This window comes from Lissotriton vulgaris, chromosome 5 (assembly GCF_964263255.1).
Source record: "Lissotriton vulgaris chromosome 5, aLisVul1.2, whole genome shotgun sequence".
Classification (NCBI taxonomy): Eukaryota; Metazoa; Chordata; class Amphibia; order Caudata; family Salamandridae; genus Lissotriton; species Lissotriton vulgaris.
Window position 1 is genome coordinate 2,030,218,696 of NC_141693.1, and position 18,663 is coordinate 2,030,237,358.

The window sequence follows — 18,663 nt, forward strand, 5'->3', positions numbered from 1 at the left end:
GGTGTGGCTCACTGGTTAGAGGCGGCAGACCCGGAAGCAGAGGTCGGCCCGGGACCAGGGTTCGATTCCAGACGCGGCAGGGTCTTGGGCCATGGTCAGTGGACTCGATAATTCTCGCCTCGGTGCCTACTCCAACCATGGGTCCCACTCAGCAACTCTGGGCAATAGCTTGCGTAATCTCTACTAACGGCCCCATCAGCGCCAGGGATGCTTGTATTCACCTTGGAGATGCCCAGGAGGGACCATCTCACAGGGAAAGCCAGGATGGGTTCCCCAGCGGTATACAGAGCCGGGACGCCCCTTTGCTGGGGCAGCTGTGCGCTTTACAAGTATACGACATTTATTGGTCCCGAGTACACAGCACACTCAGCTCCATGCTTCACTTAACCCTGGTCCCAATTCCGGAGATAGCTCTCCTGGGATATGTGGCTGAATTTCCAAAGTCAGTGCGCAGACTGGCGGCACTGGGTTTTCTGCTAGCCAAACGAGAAGTTGCACTGAGATGGTGGGTCCGACGACCCCCACTACACAGCTCCTGGCTCCGAAGCATGGCACACTGCAATCTCAACAGTACCGAATACTCGGACATGATCCCTGCCACATCCAGACTGGTCGACATCTGGGGCCCATACCGCGAATATATAGCAGGCACCTTTGGGAATAGTCAACACACCCCTGCACCTGCGATGGCCCCAGAGGGTATTAGTTGAGGGCTGTGAGGATACCCTAATGTTGATCATTTGATAAATACACACTTTGTGGGATTTCCCCGCCCCCTTTGGCCGGGCGCCTTGCCGAACTGGGGAATTGCGTTTTGTGCATGCACAGATGGGAACGCTGAGTGGTAGTGTTGCCTTAAGTGATTAAAGTAGATATGTCCCCCCACTGTGGACCTTTATCCCTATCTTGGCCGTGCAATTTGAGTATGTTTGAAAGATTGTACAATTAGTGATTGTGACTAGAGCGACACCTTATGAAACGTCATTTTATATTGCATTTGTACACTTCTCTTTATTTTTGTATTTCTTTTGGAAAAAATATAACTAAATTTCAAGTATGTTTATACATGAAAATCTTAAAAAAGGGTCTACTGTAATGCCATGTCAGATATGTTTTGCACACGGTACATAATGCGTAACAAATATTAATACCCAACGCCACCGGACCTTCGGGCTGTCGGTAACGAGGCTGTGTCAATCCGTTAAATACCTTATTGTCGCCACAACTGACATGCTACCGGCCCCAGGTTTGTAGGTGCAAAAGCGGTGTACAGTATGAAAGATGCAATAAACAGTATGAAAGTTGCAATAAACAGTTGCTGGTAGGGAGGTCACTCTGCTTATGGTGTTGGTACCAAGATCACAGTTGTGCAGCTTGTACTGCAGTCAAGGCTGAGGATCCAACGTCACAAATGAGGATTTTGTTTCACGAAGATGCTGGTAAGGGGGCCACTGTGCCGATAAGGCTGGGGTTACAGTCTGTGCTTTTTTGGCAGAACTGAGACTCTCTGCTTTTATTCTTTAGCATTTTCACCTGCCCAGGTCTTATTTCCCTCAAGAGTTTAGTGACCTCATTCTTCTTTTCTTTGCAGGAGAAGCCCAGTGATGACGAGGACCAGGAGCTTGATGTCATGTTTGATGAACGTCGAAATGAGATGCTGCAGAAGTTCCTGGCTCTGCTAAACACTGCAGCTGAGCTGAGGCTTGGACCTCGGCTGCAGGAATTCTTAACAGAGGAGAAGAACTTCTTCGAACACAAGATGCCATCCAAGGGAGACAGGTAATGGCGAAGGGCTCACCCTGGTGAGACAAGGTATCAGCCTGGGTAGAGAGAGAGGTGCTGAGTCTGTCCCAGCCTATGAAGACCGGTGCAAATCAAGGTTACACAAAAGAGAGAGATCCTGACAAGGTCTCATCCATGGGAGGCAAATGCTGACAGGGTCTCACACTGGGGAGACAGGTGCTGACAAGGTCTCACCATGGGGAGACAGGTGCTGACAAGGTCTCACTATGGGAGACAGGTGCTGACAAGGTCTCAGCCTAGTGAGACAAGTGCTGCCAAGGTCTCAGCCATGGAAGACAGGTGCTGAAAAACTCTCACCCATGGGGGACAGGTGCTGTCAAGGTATCAGCCTGGGTAGAGAGAGAGGTGCAGAGTCTGTCCCAGTCTATGAAGACGGTTCAGATCAAGGTTACACAAGCGAGACATGTACTGACAAGGTCTCAGCCTAGTGATATTGGTGCAGACAAGGTACAGCCCAGGGGAGACAGGGGTTGACAAGGTCTCAGTCTAGGGTGACCGAAATAGAGGAAGGTTAGAAAAGGGAGAAAGGTGCTTTGAAGGCCTCAGTTTAGGGAGACAGGTTCTGACTATGAATCACCCAGGAGAGACAGGTGCTGACAAGGTGTCACCCGGAGGAGCCAGGTGCTGACAAGTATCTCCCAGGGGATAAGGGTGGTGACACGATCTCAGCATAAGAAGACCGGTGCAGAGCAAAGTAACACAAGAGACACAGGTGCTGACAAGGTATCACCCGTTGGAGCCAGGTACTGACAAGTTCTCAGCCTAGGGGCACAGGTGCATCACAAAGGTAGACAAGGGAGCCTGGTAATGGAGAAGGTCTTACTCAGGGGAAACAGGTACTGAATAGGGACAGAGGTGCGGACAAGGAGTCACCCAGGTGAGCTAGGCGCTGACCAGTATCTCCCAGGGGACAGGGATAGTCAAGTCAAGTCAGTCAAGTCAAAGAATTTATATAGCGCACTACATACCCAGAGGGTCTCAAGGCGCTTAGGGAGGGGAGGAGGATTACTTGTCAAATATCCACGTTTTAAGTTGCTTTCTGAATGCTAGGTGGTTCTGGGTAAGGCGAAGGTAAATGGGGAGTGAGTTCCATGTTTTAGCAGCCAGGTATGAGAAGGATCTGCCTCCCATGGTGGTCTTGTTGATGCGAGGTACAGTGGCGAGGGCTTGGCTGGAAGAACGTAGTTGGCGGGAGGGGGTGTAGAAGGACAGTCGTGAGTTGAGGCATTCTGGTCCGATGTCGTAGAGTGATATGTGTGCGTGGGTTAGCAGTCGGAAAGTGATCCTCTTATTGACGGGTAGCCAGTGGAGGTCTTTCAGGTGGTCAGAGATGTGTTCGTTGCACGGGATGTCTAATATGATCCTGGCTGAGGCGTTTTGGATTCGTTGGAGTTTCTTCTGGAGTTTAGCGGTAGTACCTGCGTAGAGGGTGTTTCCGTAGTCCAGTCGGCTCGTGACCAGAGCATGGGTGACTGTTTTTCTGGTTTCGGTGGGGATCCAGCGAAATGTTTTTTTGAGCATGCGGAGAATGTTGAAGCAGGATGAGGATACGGCGTTGACTTGTCTGTTCATTGAGAGTGAAGAATCCAGGATAACGCCTAGGTTCCGTGCGTGGTCTGTCGGGATGGGTGCTTTTCCAAGGGCTTCCGGCCACCAAGAGTCGTCCCATGCAGAGGGGGATGTACCTAAGATGAGGACTTCTGTTTTATCTGAGTTCAGTTTCAGACGGCTGTGTTTCATCCATTCGGCAACTTCTTTCATTCCTTCGTGTAGGTTAGATTTGGCGGTGCTGGGGTCATTGGTGAGAGAAAGGATCAGTTGAGTGTCATCCGCGTAGGAGATGATGTTGAGGTTGTGTTGGCGGGCGATGGCCGCGAGGGGGCTCATGTATACGTTGAAGAGGGTGGGACTGAGTGAGGATCCTTGTGGTACGCCGCAGATGATTTCAGAGGCCTCGGACTTGAATGGTGGGAGGCGGACTCTCTGGGTTCTTCCGGTGAGGAATGAGGTGATCCATTCCAGTGCCTTTTCTTGGATTCCGATGTTTCTGAGGCGTTGTAAAAGGGTTTTGTGGCAGACTGTGTCGAAGGCTGCAGAGAGGTCGAGGAGGATGAGGGCGACTGTGTCTCCATTATCCAGTAGAGTTCGAATGTCGTCTGTAGCTGCGATGAGGGCGGTCTCAGTGCTCTGTTTTGCTCGGAAGCCAGATTGTGAGGAGTCGAGGGATTTGTTGGCTTCGAGGAAAGCGGCGAGCTGGTTGTTGACAGCTTTCTCGATGACTTTGGCCGGGAATGGAAGGAGCGAGATGGGGCGGTAATTTTTGAGTTCGGTGGGGTCCGCTGTGGGTTTTTTCAGAAGGGCGGTGAGTTCAGCGTGTTTCCAGCTTTCCGGGAAGGTGGCGGAGTTGAAGGAGCAGTTGATGACATCTCGGAGGTGCGGTGCTATGACGGAGTCTGCTTTGTTGAAGATGTGGTGAGGACATGGGTCTGTGGGGGATCCTGAGTGGATGGAGTTCATCAGGCGGATGGTGTCCTCAGTGGAGATTGGGTTCCAGTCGTTGAGGGTGTTCAAGGGGGGAGAATGTTCAGCATATGGTTGGGTGGGTTGGTCTCCGGGTTGGTTGTCGAAGCTGTTGTGGATGTCTGCAATTTTGTTGTGGAAGAATGAGGCTAGGGAGTCGCAGAGGGCTTGAGAGGGGGTGATGTCGTTGGAGTTGGCCGAGGGATTGGTAAATTCCTTGACGATGTTGAAAAGTTTCTTGCTGTTGTGGGCGTTGTTGTCAAGTCGATCCTTGAGTGCTGTTTTCTTGGCCTTTCGGATTAGTTGGTGGTGTGTGCGGGTGGCGTTTTTGAAGGCGTCCTTGGTGCTAGTGGTTGGGTCTTTTTTCCAGGCCTTTTCAAGGGAGCGGCAGAGTTTCTTGGACTTCTTAAGATCATCGTTGAACCATGAGGCCTTCTTGCTGCCAGGATTGCTTTGACGTTTTTTCAGTGGTGCTAAGGTGTCGGCGGTGTTGGATAACCATAGGGTGAAATTGGCGGCGGCTTGGTCTGGGTTAGAAGAGTGGGTTGGGGTGTTTAGAAGGAGCGATGAGGAGATCTGGTCGGTGGTGATTTTGTTCCAGTTTCTTTGCAGAGTTGGTTGGAGGTGGTTGGTGGGTTTTGGTTTGTTGTAGGTGAAGTGAACGCAGCTGTGGTCAGTCCAGAGGAGATCCGTAGTGTGGCTGAAGGAGACATGATTGCTGGAGGTGAAGATGGGGTCGAGTGTGTGACCTGCGATGTGGGTGGAGGAAGTGACCAGTTGTTTAAGTCCGAGGTTGGCGAGGTTGTCCAAGAGGGTGGTGGTGTTGCGGTCGTTGATCTTTTCAAGGTGAAAGTTGAGGTCTCCCAGAAGGATGTAGTCTTTGGAGGGGAGCGCGTGTGGAGTGATGAAGTCCGTGATGTCTTCACTGAATTTTGCGCGGGGTCCTGGTGGTCTGTAGAGGAGGGTGCCTCTGAGTGTGGTCTTGGGGTCGATGTGGATCTGGAAGTGAAGGTGTTCGGAGTTGGCGAGGTTGGCGTCAGAGCTGGTTGAGATGCGGATTGATTTTTTACGGACGATAGCGATTCCTCCTCCTGTGTGTCCGGTACGGTCCTTGCGTGTGATCTTATAGTCTTCAGGGATGGCGATGGTGATGTCTGGGGCGGAGGAGGCGTTCATCCATGTTTCTGTTAGGAAGGCGACGTCTGGAGAGATGGTGTCTAGTAGGTTCCATAGGTCAATGGCGTGCCTGTGGACCGATCGGGTGTTGAGCAGGATGCATTGTAGGTGGTTGGGGTCGGGAATCTGAGGTGTGATCGTAGCGGAGTTGTAGACGGTGCCGATGAATTTGCAGGAGTAGCAGGAGAAAGGTCCATGGGTGTGTCCAGGAGCGGCTTGGAGGAGGCATCGTAGGTGATGCGGGAGGGCAGCGCAGCGTGAGGGGCAGGGGGTCTGGCGCTGGGCGCGGTCCAGGCGCGGACGGGCGTAGACGGGCTTACCTTTGGCGCACCTTCGGCGTGTACGTAGCGCGTGGACGCTGCGCGTGGGGGCATTGGCCATAAATGGATGGTGGAGGGGGCGGAGCGTGGGAGGGTCAGCAGCTGGGAGGCGGTAGCGGGGAGGAGGGGCTGGGAACAACAACAACAGCAAACAAAATGGAGTTCAAAGGGGAGGCGAGGCAGGGGCAGCAAATCGCCTGAGACACCGAAAAGAAGATTAAAATTATGTTTTAAGTTGCTGGCAGAAGCGTAGAAGAAGGCAAACACAGCTAAATGCCAAGCAGGGCGGGCGGCGCTATAATTACATGCACTGCGGGGACAGCGTTACAGTGAGCAGCTTTCAGGTACCACAGCGCTAATTAATTAAATGTAGGCGATACCGCTAGTTAACTGAATGCAGGCGATACCGTGAAGTCCGGATCTCAACTTATGAAGACTGGTGCAGAGCAAGGTAACCCAAGAGACACAGGTGCTGACAAGGTATCACTCGAGGGAGCCAGGTACTGACAAGGTCTCAGCATAGGGACACAGTTGTGGACAAGGTGTCACCCAGAGGAGCCAGGTGCTTACAAGTTTCTCCCAGGGGATAGGGGTGGTGACAAGATCTCAGCGTGAGAACACCGGTGCAGAGCAAAGTAACTATTGGACTTGGCCCTTCTGGCAGGTTCACCCCTAAACATTTTGCTTTTTATTGTGACCTGGTGTTAGTTATTTTTGGGTTCTGTGCCCTTTCACTGTGTCCCAGTGTAAAGTGCGTGCGCACTCTGAGTGCGTGTGGTGAGATTGGTCTGCCCTCCCATAGGAATGCATGGGTAATGTGAGTGTCCATGGTAGTTCCTGATGTGTGGGGAGTGCAGGGTTGAGTTTGGTATGTGCGGACTCGTGTGATTAAATGCTGCGGGATGATGTGTGCAGCATTAATGTGTCTAGTGTGGAAGTGCCACTTCTAGAAGTTGGCATGTCTGTGTAATAAAGGTGCAGTGAGTGTCTGGCTTGTGATTGGCCGGAGCTGGCTGGAGAGCCTGGCTCCAGGAGTCATGATGGGTCTGCCCCGGTGATGAATAGAGAGATTGGCAGCCAGATGGGTGGGAGGAGTGCACCTGGGTTCTGAATAGGGCTGGGCTTTCCCTACACAATGCTGGCTCCGCCCCCTGTGGTGCGTCTGATGTCCCTAGTCTGGCCAGTGAATGGGGAGAGGGGCTGAGCACAACAGAGTGCCCTCAGACAAAGGAAATGTGTATATAAAAAGGGGCTGTGACCCCATACAAAATGTTCTCTTGTTCCTGACCAGAAAGGGGGGCCTGCTGCTGCTGGGCGCCAGGAGGATAAAGCCACTGGGTGCTACCTCCCTACTGGAGGGCCCTGTGAGCTGGCCCCTGGGCCCAGCCTTTGCCCCCCTGCCTTTCTAGGGACTTTTCCTGGATTTTGCCTCTAAAAGCGCCTGGGGAGCGCTATATCCTGAGTGCTGGAGCGCTTTCACTTTTAAACTGCAGCCTGGAGCTGCGATCGCCCTTTTGAGGGATTCCCCGGCGTGGGGATCCCCCTGTCTTTGCTTTTTGTCAAGGGTGCCCACCCAGTTTATTTGCCGTGCTTTGGAACCCCTAGCGGGTGCCCACCGCGCCAGGGCTTTTTGCGCTGTTTATATTACTAGCGGGTGCCCACCCGGCAGGGACTGCGTAGCAGAACGGGAAGCAGAACGGGAGCCTACCCCGTGTTGTGCCGCCTCACCGCCGTGACCCGATTCGCTTTGCAAAATTCCCTCCGGGCCGCTACCAGAGTGACCCGGAAGACAGGCGCCGTTGCTTGGTTGGGGCGGCCCATCCGGAAGTTGCGTAGGCCGCCCAATCCCAGCGCGGCCCAGGAGAAGGTCCTGGAAGTGATAAAAAATCCCACCCTCTGGCAGAAGAGACCGGAGGAGCCGTGACCGGTGAAACTGCGAGGCTCCCCTGTATGAGGGAGAGCCCCGCGACGTCTGCCCTGACGAAGACCGAAGGAATCCCAGAGGCAGGGCTCCCGCAGCTGCAGTGCAAGCCCTGCGTGTCCAACCGTGAGGAGGCGCCCAGGGAGAGCCGGTGAGTGGGTCTCCGAGTGAGGTGGTTGGGGGGCGTGTCGGGGCACGCTTTCGGTGCCCGCCACTGTGACCGAGTGCACATCTCTCCGTCCCGCTGCCCCGCTGGACAGTGGGCAGCGGCAACGTTTGGGGCCGCATTTTGATGAAGTAGAGCCCGTGGCTCCAACCTAAGGGGGCATTGTGGTTGTACAGAGCCCCGTGGCTCCAGTGTACTTTGGGGCACAGTTGTTTACACCTAGAGCCTGGTGTGGCTCTATTGTGGGCTTTTCTTGGCGATCCAGAGCCCCGTGGCTCCAACGTGATTTGGGGGCATTTATGAGCATTCAGAGCCAGAGTGCTCCAAGGTGGCACATTTATTCACAGGGCTACTGAGAGCCCATGCTGCATTCCCACCTAACAGCTGCCCAGCAAGTAGTGGGCAGCTGCTACTTTTAGGCCCCTTGCACATCCTTCCTTGGCTGCCTGCGCAGCCTGCCCTGACTTTGCTGGACACAGGCCTTTTCAGCCCCTGAGAGGCCAAGTTGGCCTGGGGGCAGTTCATGTGTTGTGCCCTTGCGTGGGGTACAAGTTTTTGCCTCATGTGATTTTTGCGCAAATGTGATACTTGCATAATGTGATTTATGCAATGCTTTTTGCCTATCCCTCTAAATGTATTTTTATGTCTAGGAGGTTGTTTTACCTAGTATAGTTATACTAGTGAGTAGTGTGTACTTACCTTTTACCAGTGGTTGCTGGTTGTGTGCTACATTTGCTATTTAGTGCTACCGTTATTATATGTGCTATGTGCTAAGCGTTATTCCTACAAAGTACTAATTCTACCAAGTGCTAGTTCTAAAAGTGCTTATTCCTGACAGTGGTCCATGTGGCCCTGTCCCGTGTACATTATCCCCTGCAAATTCTGCCAGTGCCTGTGGCACATTGTAAATTGTGTGTTTATTATCTAATGTGTTTGGTATAATACAAAGGCTATTTTTTTTATATAACCTTGTGTGGAGTTTCCTTTGTGGTGGGCCTTGGGAGTTGTTAGATTTGGGGGTCTCTGGTTGGCACAGGTAGGCACTTGTGACAAGCAGGGACCCTCTCCTCTAGTCAGGGTAAGGGGCTCACTCCTCAGAATTACCCCTGCTCACCCTTTAGGTTGCGTGGCGCGAGCAGACAAGGCTAATCTTCAGGGCGTTAGTTTAGTTAAGCATTTATGATCACATAGAATAATAAAAATGACCCACCACAAATGGACACCAGACTGTATTTATAAAAATACGTATGCTTTTTATAAGAATAAGTTTCTATGCAGGTTTATTCCAGTATTGGAACTTTCATAGATTCACAATATCTGAATCATTCCCCGTCGTCGAGACAGGAGTCTCCAGTATATAAAAAAGCAGTGCTTAGTAGTATAGCAAACTGAAAAGAGGCCCATGGCCCATTTCCCTTTTGCAACCCATAGCCTTTGTTATGTAAAAAAGGCCCAAACTTTTCCCTGAACCAATCAGAGCTCCTCACCCTCTAGAACACTCCTTAGAGAACCTTCTGCCCCTCAGATTTTTCTACTGCATGTTGTGCTAGGGAGTCTCCTTTGAGCTCTGCTCAAACTCTTTACTTTTACAGTATTTTGACTTAGATTTGAGCTTTTTCATCTACCATGTCTGAGAAGGAGAAGAAAGGATTAATTTGAGCATGTTCCACCTGCTCTAAGAAGAGACTTTATATAGATGACCCTCACAATGACTGCATCTACTGCCTCTATCCAGACCATAAGGCAGCAGATTGTAAGGTATGTCGTACCTTTTCGAATAAGACCTTGAGAGATCGTGAGAAAAGGCTACTGCTCTGGCTTCAGAAGGTTAAGGCCAGGAAGGAGATCCTCTCAAGTGAGAGTGAAGAGGAATCTGTGGTGTCTAAGATCTCAGAAGAGAAGTAGATCTCCTCAGACACATTCCTCAGGGGCAAGACCTAAGAAGGCCCCAAAAAAGACTACTCCAGGGTCTTCAGGGCGCAGTCCCTCAAAATCCCCTTCAGTCTCAGGATTGCCTGTCTCATCGACCCGACCAGCTGACCACGGACTGCAGCACTCCAGCGGGATTTTTCCAGTGCCTGCTGCCGCCGCTACGCCTCGCAGGACCCGCTTCGCGGGTCCCGCTTCGCGGACAGCAGCGGCCATTCAAGTTCTACAAGGGGTGTTCCTGTTGCTGAAAGGTACCAACCGGCAGGGCTGCGAGCTTGTAGCGGGGGACTCCAAGGACCAGGAGCCCCCGCGCGCCTGTCTCCACCTGGGCTGCTCTCCCTGCCGGCCCCACCCCCTTGACCGCCAATCATATACCTACAAAGGGAATTCTACATCCCCGCTGCGCGGGAGGGCGCCGGGAGAAGCCCGGGACAAGGGCGGGACCGTCTGTGGCCGTCCGGGGCCGAGGGAGGCCGGGCTGGGCCCACTCCCTAACATCCTATATTACGATATAGCCAAGGTACTGTTTCATCTAAATTAACTTTTGTGGATTACCGACATCCTTTGCCCACGAGTACTGTCGCCTGGAGTATTACTTATAGCTGTTCTCCATTCTACTCCTTGTTGCCAGACGGGGGTCAGTGGGGTCCTTATGATCCTCCACTGAATCGCCCAGGTATAAGGTTTAGTAGGGGGGAGTAAACGCTACATAATAGGAGTAAAACATAGAATATCTGGTCTTCTCTGGACGTTTTCTCCTGTTAACTGATTTTTCCTCATAGGTGGCTCATTAAGACCGCTTGGGACTGACCTTAGGTTATCTCTAAGACTTACACATATCAGAGCCTTGGTATTTTTCGTAATTTTTTCAGGATCTGAGCTTATTTAATTTATAAAGTGTACTTGCTGCATGATACTATTTTAAAAAATCTTTTCTTTTGTTTTGCTACATTTGTAACCTGTTCTTGTTCGCCTAAAGCTTTCACTTGTGTAGCTTGTGACCTCTGAATCTATCCCCATCCACCTGTAAATATGTCTAAAAAATCGGCCTCCGTCACCCCAGCTCCACTTAAAACTCTTGACTCCTTTCTAGTACAAGTGGTTAAAAAGATAAATAATGACAGAAGGGAATCTCTGGGCTTGAGTCAATCGCCGATCCTGCCACCACTGAGCCCAGACCCTAGCATACAAATTCCTGATACCCCATTGCCTGACCCTTCAATTCTCATACCTGACGCTAACTTAACTAACCTAATTAATTTGGAGGTAGATGACGGAAACACTGATTTGTTAGTTGATCAGTCAACAAATGTTGCGTCTGATTCTGAGCAGCAGCAAAATACTGTTGAGGAGTTTCCCTCATCGTCTTCCCCGGCTACGCGTCCTGTGAGAAACTGTAGAAAAGCTCAAGCCAAAAGGGGGGGAAAACAGCTAGGAAAGAAAAAAATTAATTCACCCCCTAGACACAAAGGGAAAAATGAGGAGCGTGTAGACGTGGACGAGCTTAGACAAATTATTGATGATGACCTATTTAATAGGATTTCTGACATGATAGACATCAAAATTAAAACCATCATCAAGCCCCTCATCGGGAAGATTGACAAATTAACATCTGAAATAAAAAAGTTGGGAGGGTTTCAAAGCAAGTTGGCGAATGATTTAGAGAACCTAGCCAACGAAGTTTGTAAACCTGTAGTTGCCATGGAGGAAGATCAGGGTGTAGTTTCAGGCACTACGGATATCCTACAACAGCCCACCTTGGATGGCCAATTGCTACCATCTGTGCCCACTCACGACGATGTAACTAGAGAGGCCCCCACGTCACAACCTATGGCACCAATCCCATTGCCTCAAGTGGATGACCCACCACAATTTTTTCTGGAAGCCGCTCCTTTAGTCCTGGTGTTGGCGAATGTCCCCGCTTTATCTCAGGAGCAAAAAGAATCTGCCCAAGGCCTTAAGGACAAAGCTTTATATTGGCTTACCAATAACATGCGCATGGCAGACCAGGGAGCTGATCAGTTAGCTGGGGAAATTGTCAGGGCAAGGAGGGTATCTTGGATTGGCAATAAGATTAAGAAATTCAATGGAGATTGTGTTATATTAAATTTTGCCAATGCAGAAGTACTCCCTAATATCCTAGCTAATATCCTCCCACCGCAACGTAGAACTGGATCTATAATTCCCCTTACCCTGAAATTCTTTTACACTGAGATTCAGATGGCGACTTCCTCCAATATTCCCAGGCTTAGAAGAAACGATAGAATTGCTCAATGGGGTGGGGAAACTAGATCCAGATTCAACAACAACCATCCTCGCCCCATGAGTAGCCGAGGGCTAGGGCAACACAACTTCCCATATGGGCCAACGGCCAGAACACCAGGGCCACTTTGGCCCAATATAATTAGGTGGGGACCACATACTCCATGTTATGACAACAGAGGCCAGGGCAATGGGCCTATGTTCAGGCAAGGGAATGAACATTTCTCAATGCGACCAAATACCCCCCAGCCTACGTGGAATCTAGCAGCAAACGGTTGGGGCCAGGTACCCAATCCATTTGACTGGGGAATGGGTATGGGAAACAGATATGGGGTTCTGTCTGGCCTAAACGACTGTGACTGACATACAGAGGTCACAAACCAGGGAATAGATATCACGGTCCAACAACTGGATGTGGCATCAGTTCCGGGCCCAGTAACTGAGACTTCCAGGGATTCCTGCAGGCTAATGAGTTGGAATATTGCGGGGTTAAATGGTAAACGAGAGGATAAATCTTGGTCAAGCTTTGTCCTAGGCCACTCTAAGAAAAACAACAGTTCCCTTTTCTTAAATGTTATAGGGGTATAGGCCCCTCTCAAAGCTGTTTACCACCTATATCAAGGATAAACCGTATGTTGTAACCAGAGTTGCATCAAGATTGACAAATTTACAAATCCAACAGTTTTGTGTAAACAAATTTTTTTAAAAAAAGGGATTTTCCTAATCTATGTCCCCTCAGACCTAAACAATGTAACAGAGTATATTCATAGTTTTTTACGCACCACTACACTAATAGCAATATGCATGTACACAGGAGAGTTTGGTTAAAAACAATTTCTTTATTTGATCAAGATACTGACCATGTAGATTTAAAAACAAAGTCTATCACATTTATTCAATCATCATAATTTCAAATTAAAAAATAAAAAAACCATGAAAAAGTGTCGACGCGGCGTTTCGGTGATGTGGTTTTTCACCTTCTTCAGGACAAAGATTTTAAAATTTAAAATCACTATAGAATTAAAAAATACAAAGTTTACAGTTATTTTCTGTTTATGATGCAAACAGGCATGTGTTAAAAACATAATTAAACAACATTTTCCTACAAACATGGTGCAGTATTCCCTGTGTCATTCTGTGTCATTCACATATGATCTATTAGTTTCATTTACATGAGCATATTAAAGTCAACTATTTCTCAAACAAAGTTGTTAGTTCTAAAAAAAACATTAATTCAATGGTCTGGGAGACACATACATTCTAAGGGGCGATCTCCTTACATCATGGACATATTACAATATCTAGAATATTTGAAAATCTTGCAACCTGTTACGGTGTTACCTTGTGTGGTATCCCTCTAATGTACACCCATTATTGCATGATTGACACCTCTAAAAGTTGTCTCTTAGAAACAAGAGAACCCCCATATTAATTGGGTTTTTATTGGCTGGAGGGAGTGCCGAGTCCATTGTTTCTATCTGTGGACCCTGCATCTTCCCTGAGACTGTAGAGGGTTCTTTTATCCCCTAAAGCTGAATGTTATTATACCTACCTACTTGGTAGTTCAGTGAATCGCTTTTATCAATGGGCGGTATCCGTAGTTCTTTAAAATAAATTCTGATTCTGTAATTAAAACATAAAGTGTCATGTACTTTTCTTTTTTACCAAAGAGATGATTAATTGATCACTATTAATAGCTACCTTATTGCTATATCTTTCAAGCGGGGTAGCGTCTATGTTTATTGTACCCCTTCGAATTCTTTACATCAGCAAGTCATGCTCTCTGGGTAGAGAAAGGATATTTTATAGGCATTATTGTTTTTTAAAATCCTTTTGTTTTAATTCGTTTGCGGTTCTGTAAACAAACAGTTTAAGTAAGACTCCCAACATTTTATTAGATTTTGGGTTCCTCATCTAAAAAAATCCTTTCACAGTCTATCACCCCCTGGCTTCTCTAGGTTACCCTTACAGATACTAAGTTTTGCTCGTGGCGAGTTTTATTTACCTGGATCATTCATTTACGATCCTGGAATAGACGATCGTTATAGTTTCCTGCCCAGCCGTGTTGTTGTGAAATACTCTGCAAAATACATTATTATTTTGTGAGGATATATGGCGACTCTGCAGATTATTTTAAATCTGTGGGAGAAACACCTTTTAGGAATGTTTTACTATCTTACCGTATATGTATTTATATCTCTTGTCTCTATGCTCGCGCTGTTTATTTGAAGGGCGGCTTTTTCTTTAGACTCAGAACGCTCTTGAGCTGTTATTACCAGGAGTTTAAAGAGAAAGAGGAACAAGATTTTAGTCTCAACTCTAAGTTGCTTAGGGCAACAGAGTTTAAGGAACAAGCCGTCTCCTTTTCTAAGCAATTTATTAGGGGTTCCGTACTTACTTTTACGGCGATTTTACTTGCTTCTCGGGTGGGCACCTGCAACGACCGTCCTTCCGCGCTGGAATAGCTCGGTTCTGATTTTGACTGCTTATATCCCTTTGTTAATTGCTAAATTGAGTGCAGGTGAAGTAGTTCACCTGTGTGTTTTCCGCGGTTCCGTTTATGTGGACCACAACCGCGGCGGCCATCTTTGAGTTACTGCATGTTTATTGAAACAGTGATCAGATTTGCCCTAAAGGTGTATGTATTGGCTGCCTTTATTTAAAATTAAAGGAATACGTTTCCTATATATATTGCAATCGTTTTCATGTCCAATTATTACTGAGTTAGATTAATTTACACTCGATCGCCTCACATTTATTTTTGGCTGATCGAATCCCGATCACGTGACATGAACCCATGTCTTCATAATACTGGTTATATTGGCAGACATCTTGTAGAGTGTTTTTACTCTGAATGTTTCTATCATCTTTGAGTTGCTGCATTTTCATTGAAACAGTGATCAGATTTGCCCTAAAGGTGTATGTATTGGCTGCCTTTATTTAAAATTAAAGGAATACGTTTCCTATATATATTGCAATCGTTTTCATGTCCAATTATTACTGAGTTAGATTAATTTACACTCGATCGCCTCACATTTATTTTTGGCTGATCGAATCCCGATCACGTGACATGAACCCATGTCTTCATAATACTGGTTATATTGGCAGACATCTTGTAGAGTGTTTTTACTCTGAATGTTTCTATCATCTTTGAGTTGCTGCATTTTCATTGAAACAGTGATCAGATTTGCCCTAAAGGTGAATGCATTGGCTGCCTTTATTTAAAATTAAAGGAATACGTTTCCTCCATATATTGCAATCGTTTTAAAGTCCAATTATTACTGAGTTAGATTAATTTACACTCGATCGCCTCACATTTATTTTTGGCCGATCGAATCCCGATCACGTGACATGAACCCATGTCTTCATAATACTGGTTATATTGGCAGACATCTTGTAGAGTGTTTTTACTCTGAATGTTTCTATGTGCGTGCATTGTTCTTGTAGTGTTCTGTTTCTTCCTCTGGAATTACATTGATTTTCTGCTCAATTTAAACTACTTTTATCTAATGTGGGCAGCAATGTTCTGGGTATTGATTCCATTTAGGGCGTCATTTATTTTTGGGCTGCAATTTTAAGAATGTAGAACCCGTTTTTGGGGATACAAATCTGTATCATTCTAAATATTGTTTGTTTAACTTCGTTGGTATTTTACTGAACCAGCAATTTTTATCATTATGGCTGTTCAATTTTCAAAAAATTGGAAGGTTTAAAAGCTGTGTCAAGAAAGGGAAAATATTTTCCCCAACCTACTCATTATTACTGAAGTATAAGACGGTTCCACTGTTGGAATGAGCATTTAAATTATTCTGTCCCATTCCTCCCTACTGTTTAGTCCATTTCGGAATGTGTTGAATTTGGACATGTAATACTGCTCTCTCTTTTTTCTTTTACTGTCCACATCTCCTCCCCTGTTATTCAGTTTAACGACTTCAACAATTCACCATTTTAGGTCTTCGACAGTGTGTTTACATTGTTCCCAGTGTTCCACTAGCGGTGCATTGACTCGTTTTGTTCTAATTGAGGATTTGTGCTCATTTAACCTGAGTCTCATTTCCCTCGCGGTCTCCCCAATGTATGCCTTTTGGCAGGGGCATTGTATCATGTAGACCACGTTTGGGGTTCTACAATTTACTAGATCTTTTTGGTAATGGGTGATTCCATTATAGTCTATTTTGGGACCTTTGATTATTAAGCTGCAATTTTTGCAAGCACCGCAGGGGAAGTTGCCAGCCGGCACTTTTCCGTCAATGGTCTCAATCCTGTTTCTTTTCATCTCGACAGGATATGTATGTACTAAACAATTTTTAATTGTTCTATTTCGTCGATATGCAAATATCGGTTTTGGCATGGGTGTGGATCCTGTGTTTTGGAGTAGGTTCCAATTCCTATTTATAAGGTTCTTCACCTTGTTGCTGATGTCTGAGAAATTGGTCACACAGACCAGTTTCTGATAATTTATTACAGGTTGGGATTTGGGTTGAAATAAACTTTCCCTGTTGAAATATTTTGCTCTTTTGTAAGCATTTTTAATCATCTTTTTTGGATATCCTCTTTCTAGGAACTTGTTCGTTAGGGTTTGAGCGTGTTTTTCAAATTCCTCTCTGTCGGTACAATTTCTTCTTACCCTTAGGAATTGTCCGAAGGGTATGTTATTTTTTTGGGTTGCAGGGTGGTGGCTTTCAAAGTGCAACATGGTGTTGCGATCGGTAGGTTTACTAAAGAGTTCCACTCTCAGGGTTCCGTCTACAGGTTTTATTCTAATGTCTGAAAAGTCACAGCTCTGGTTGCTGTAGGTGGATGTAAATTTCAGGTTTTTATCTCCTAAATTGATCCATTGGATGAACTCTTTTAGTTCATTTTCACCCCCGGACCATATACACAACACGTCGTCAATGAAACGAACCCACATCTTTATGTTCTCAAAAAATGGGGCCATCTCATTGAAGATGTGTGTGTCTTCAAAGGCTGCTACGTAAAGACAAGCAAGGCTTGGCGCACATGTAGCGCCCATACTTGTGCCTTTTGTTTGCTTAAAAAGCTCATCTTTGAAGAGGAAGATGTTGTTAGTTAATACTATCTCAATGCAGTCCACTATAAATTGAGCATGTTCAGATAACTCATCATCTGTCCCTTTTAGAAGCCTCTCTATCATAAGTTTTGTATCATTTTGAGGTATGTTTGTGTATAGTGCCTCTATGTCTAGAGTCACTAGCCACTCACTATCCACATTAAAGGGTTTATTCTCAATCTTTGCGATCGTATCTGTAGTGTCCTTAATGTAGGCTTTTTGTTGAGTTACCAATGGTTGAATAAATTTATCTGCATATTGACTCAATGGTTCTGTTAAAGAGTTTAAACTCGAAACTATGGGTCGCATGGGTGGGTCTTTAATATCTTTGTGAACTTTTGGGAGACCGTAAATAGCTGGTATAACTGGTTTGTCATTTTTTAGGAAATTAAATTCTTCCTGATTAATTACTCCATCCTCTAGTGCAAAGTAAAGTCTCTCTCTGATTTTAAAAGATAAAATCAGAGAGAGACTTAACTTTGCACTAGAGGATGGAGTAATTAATCAGGAAGAATTTAATTTCCTAAAAAATGACAAACCAGTTATACCAGCTATTTACGGTCTCCCAAAAGTTCACAAAGATATTAAAGACCCACCCATGCGACCCATAGTTTCGAGTTTAAACTCTTTAACAGAACCATTGAGTCAATATGCAGATAAATTTATTCAACCATTGGTAACTCAACAAAAAGCCTACATTAAGGACACTACAGATACGATCGCAAAGATTGAGAATAAACCCTTTAATGTGGATAGTGAGTGGCTAGTGACTCTAGACATAGAGGCACTATACACAAACATACCTCAAAATGATACAAAACTTATGATAGAGAGGCTTCTAAAAGGGACAGATGATGAGTTATCTGAACATGCTCAATTTATAGTGGACTGCATTGAGATAGTATTAACTAACAACATCTTCCTCTTCAAAGATGAGCTTTTTAAGCAAACAAAAGGCACAAGTATGGGCGCTACATGTGCGCCAAGCCTTGCTTGTCTTTACGTAGCAGCCTTTGAAGACACACACATCTTCAATGAGATGGCCCCATTTTTTGAGAACATAAAGATGTGGGTTCGTTTCATTGACGACGTGTTGTGTATATGGTCCGGGGGTGAAAATGAACTAAAAGAGTTCATCCAATGGATCAATTTAGGAGATAAAAACCTGAAATTTACATCCACCTACAGCAACCAGAGCTGTGACTTTTCAGACATTAGAATAAAACCTGTAGACGGAACCCTGAGAGTGGAACTCTTTAGTAAACCTACCGATCGCAACACCATGTTGCACTTTGAAAGCCACCACCCTGCAACCCAAAAAAATAACATACCCTTCGGACAATTCCTAAGGGTAAGAAGAAATTGTACCGACAGAGAGGAATTTGAAAAACACGCTCAAACCCTAACGAACAAGTTCCTAGAAAGAGGATATCCAAAAAAGATGATTAAAAATGCTTACAAAAGAGCAAAATATTTCAACAGGGAAAGTTTATTT

At 46.4% G+C, this 18,663-nt stretch overlaps 1 protein-coding gene and 1 long non-coding RNA gene across 3 annotated transcripts in view; one reads left to right on the forward strand and one right to left on the reverse strand.

Annotated features, from left to right (window-relative positions):
• The window catches only part of CFAP157 (cilia and flagella associated protein 157), a 681,435-nt gene that overhangs the window by 485,249 nt on the left and 177,523 nt on the right, over positions 1–18,663 (forward strand). For both annotated transcript variants that reach the window (XM_086924933.1, XM_086924934.1), the window contains exon 7: positions 1,592–1,779. In XM_086924933.1, the coding sequence (XP_086781059.1) occupies positions 1,592–1,779 (188 nt within the window). The remainder of the gene's footprint in view (positions 1–1,591; positions 1,780–18,663) is intronic.
• LOC147718064 (uncharacterized) lies at positions 13,813–14,559 on the reverse strand. Its single transcript, XR_015296127.1, has 4 exons — positions 14,496–14,559; positions 14,278–14,363; positions 14,103–14,177; positions 13,813–13,880 (listed from the first exon to the last, which is right to left on the reverse strand). It is a non-coding gene; the product is annotated as an uncharacterized LOC147718064 (long non-coding RNA).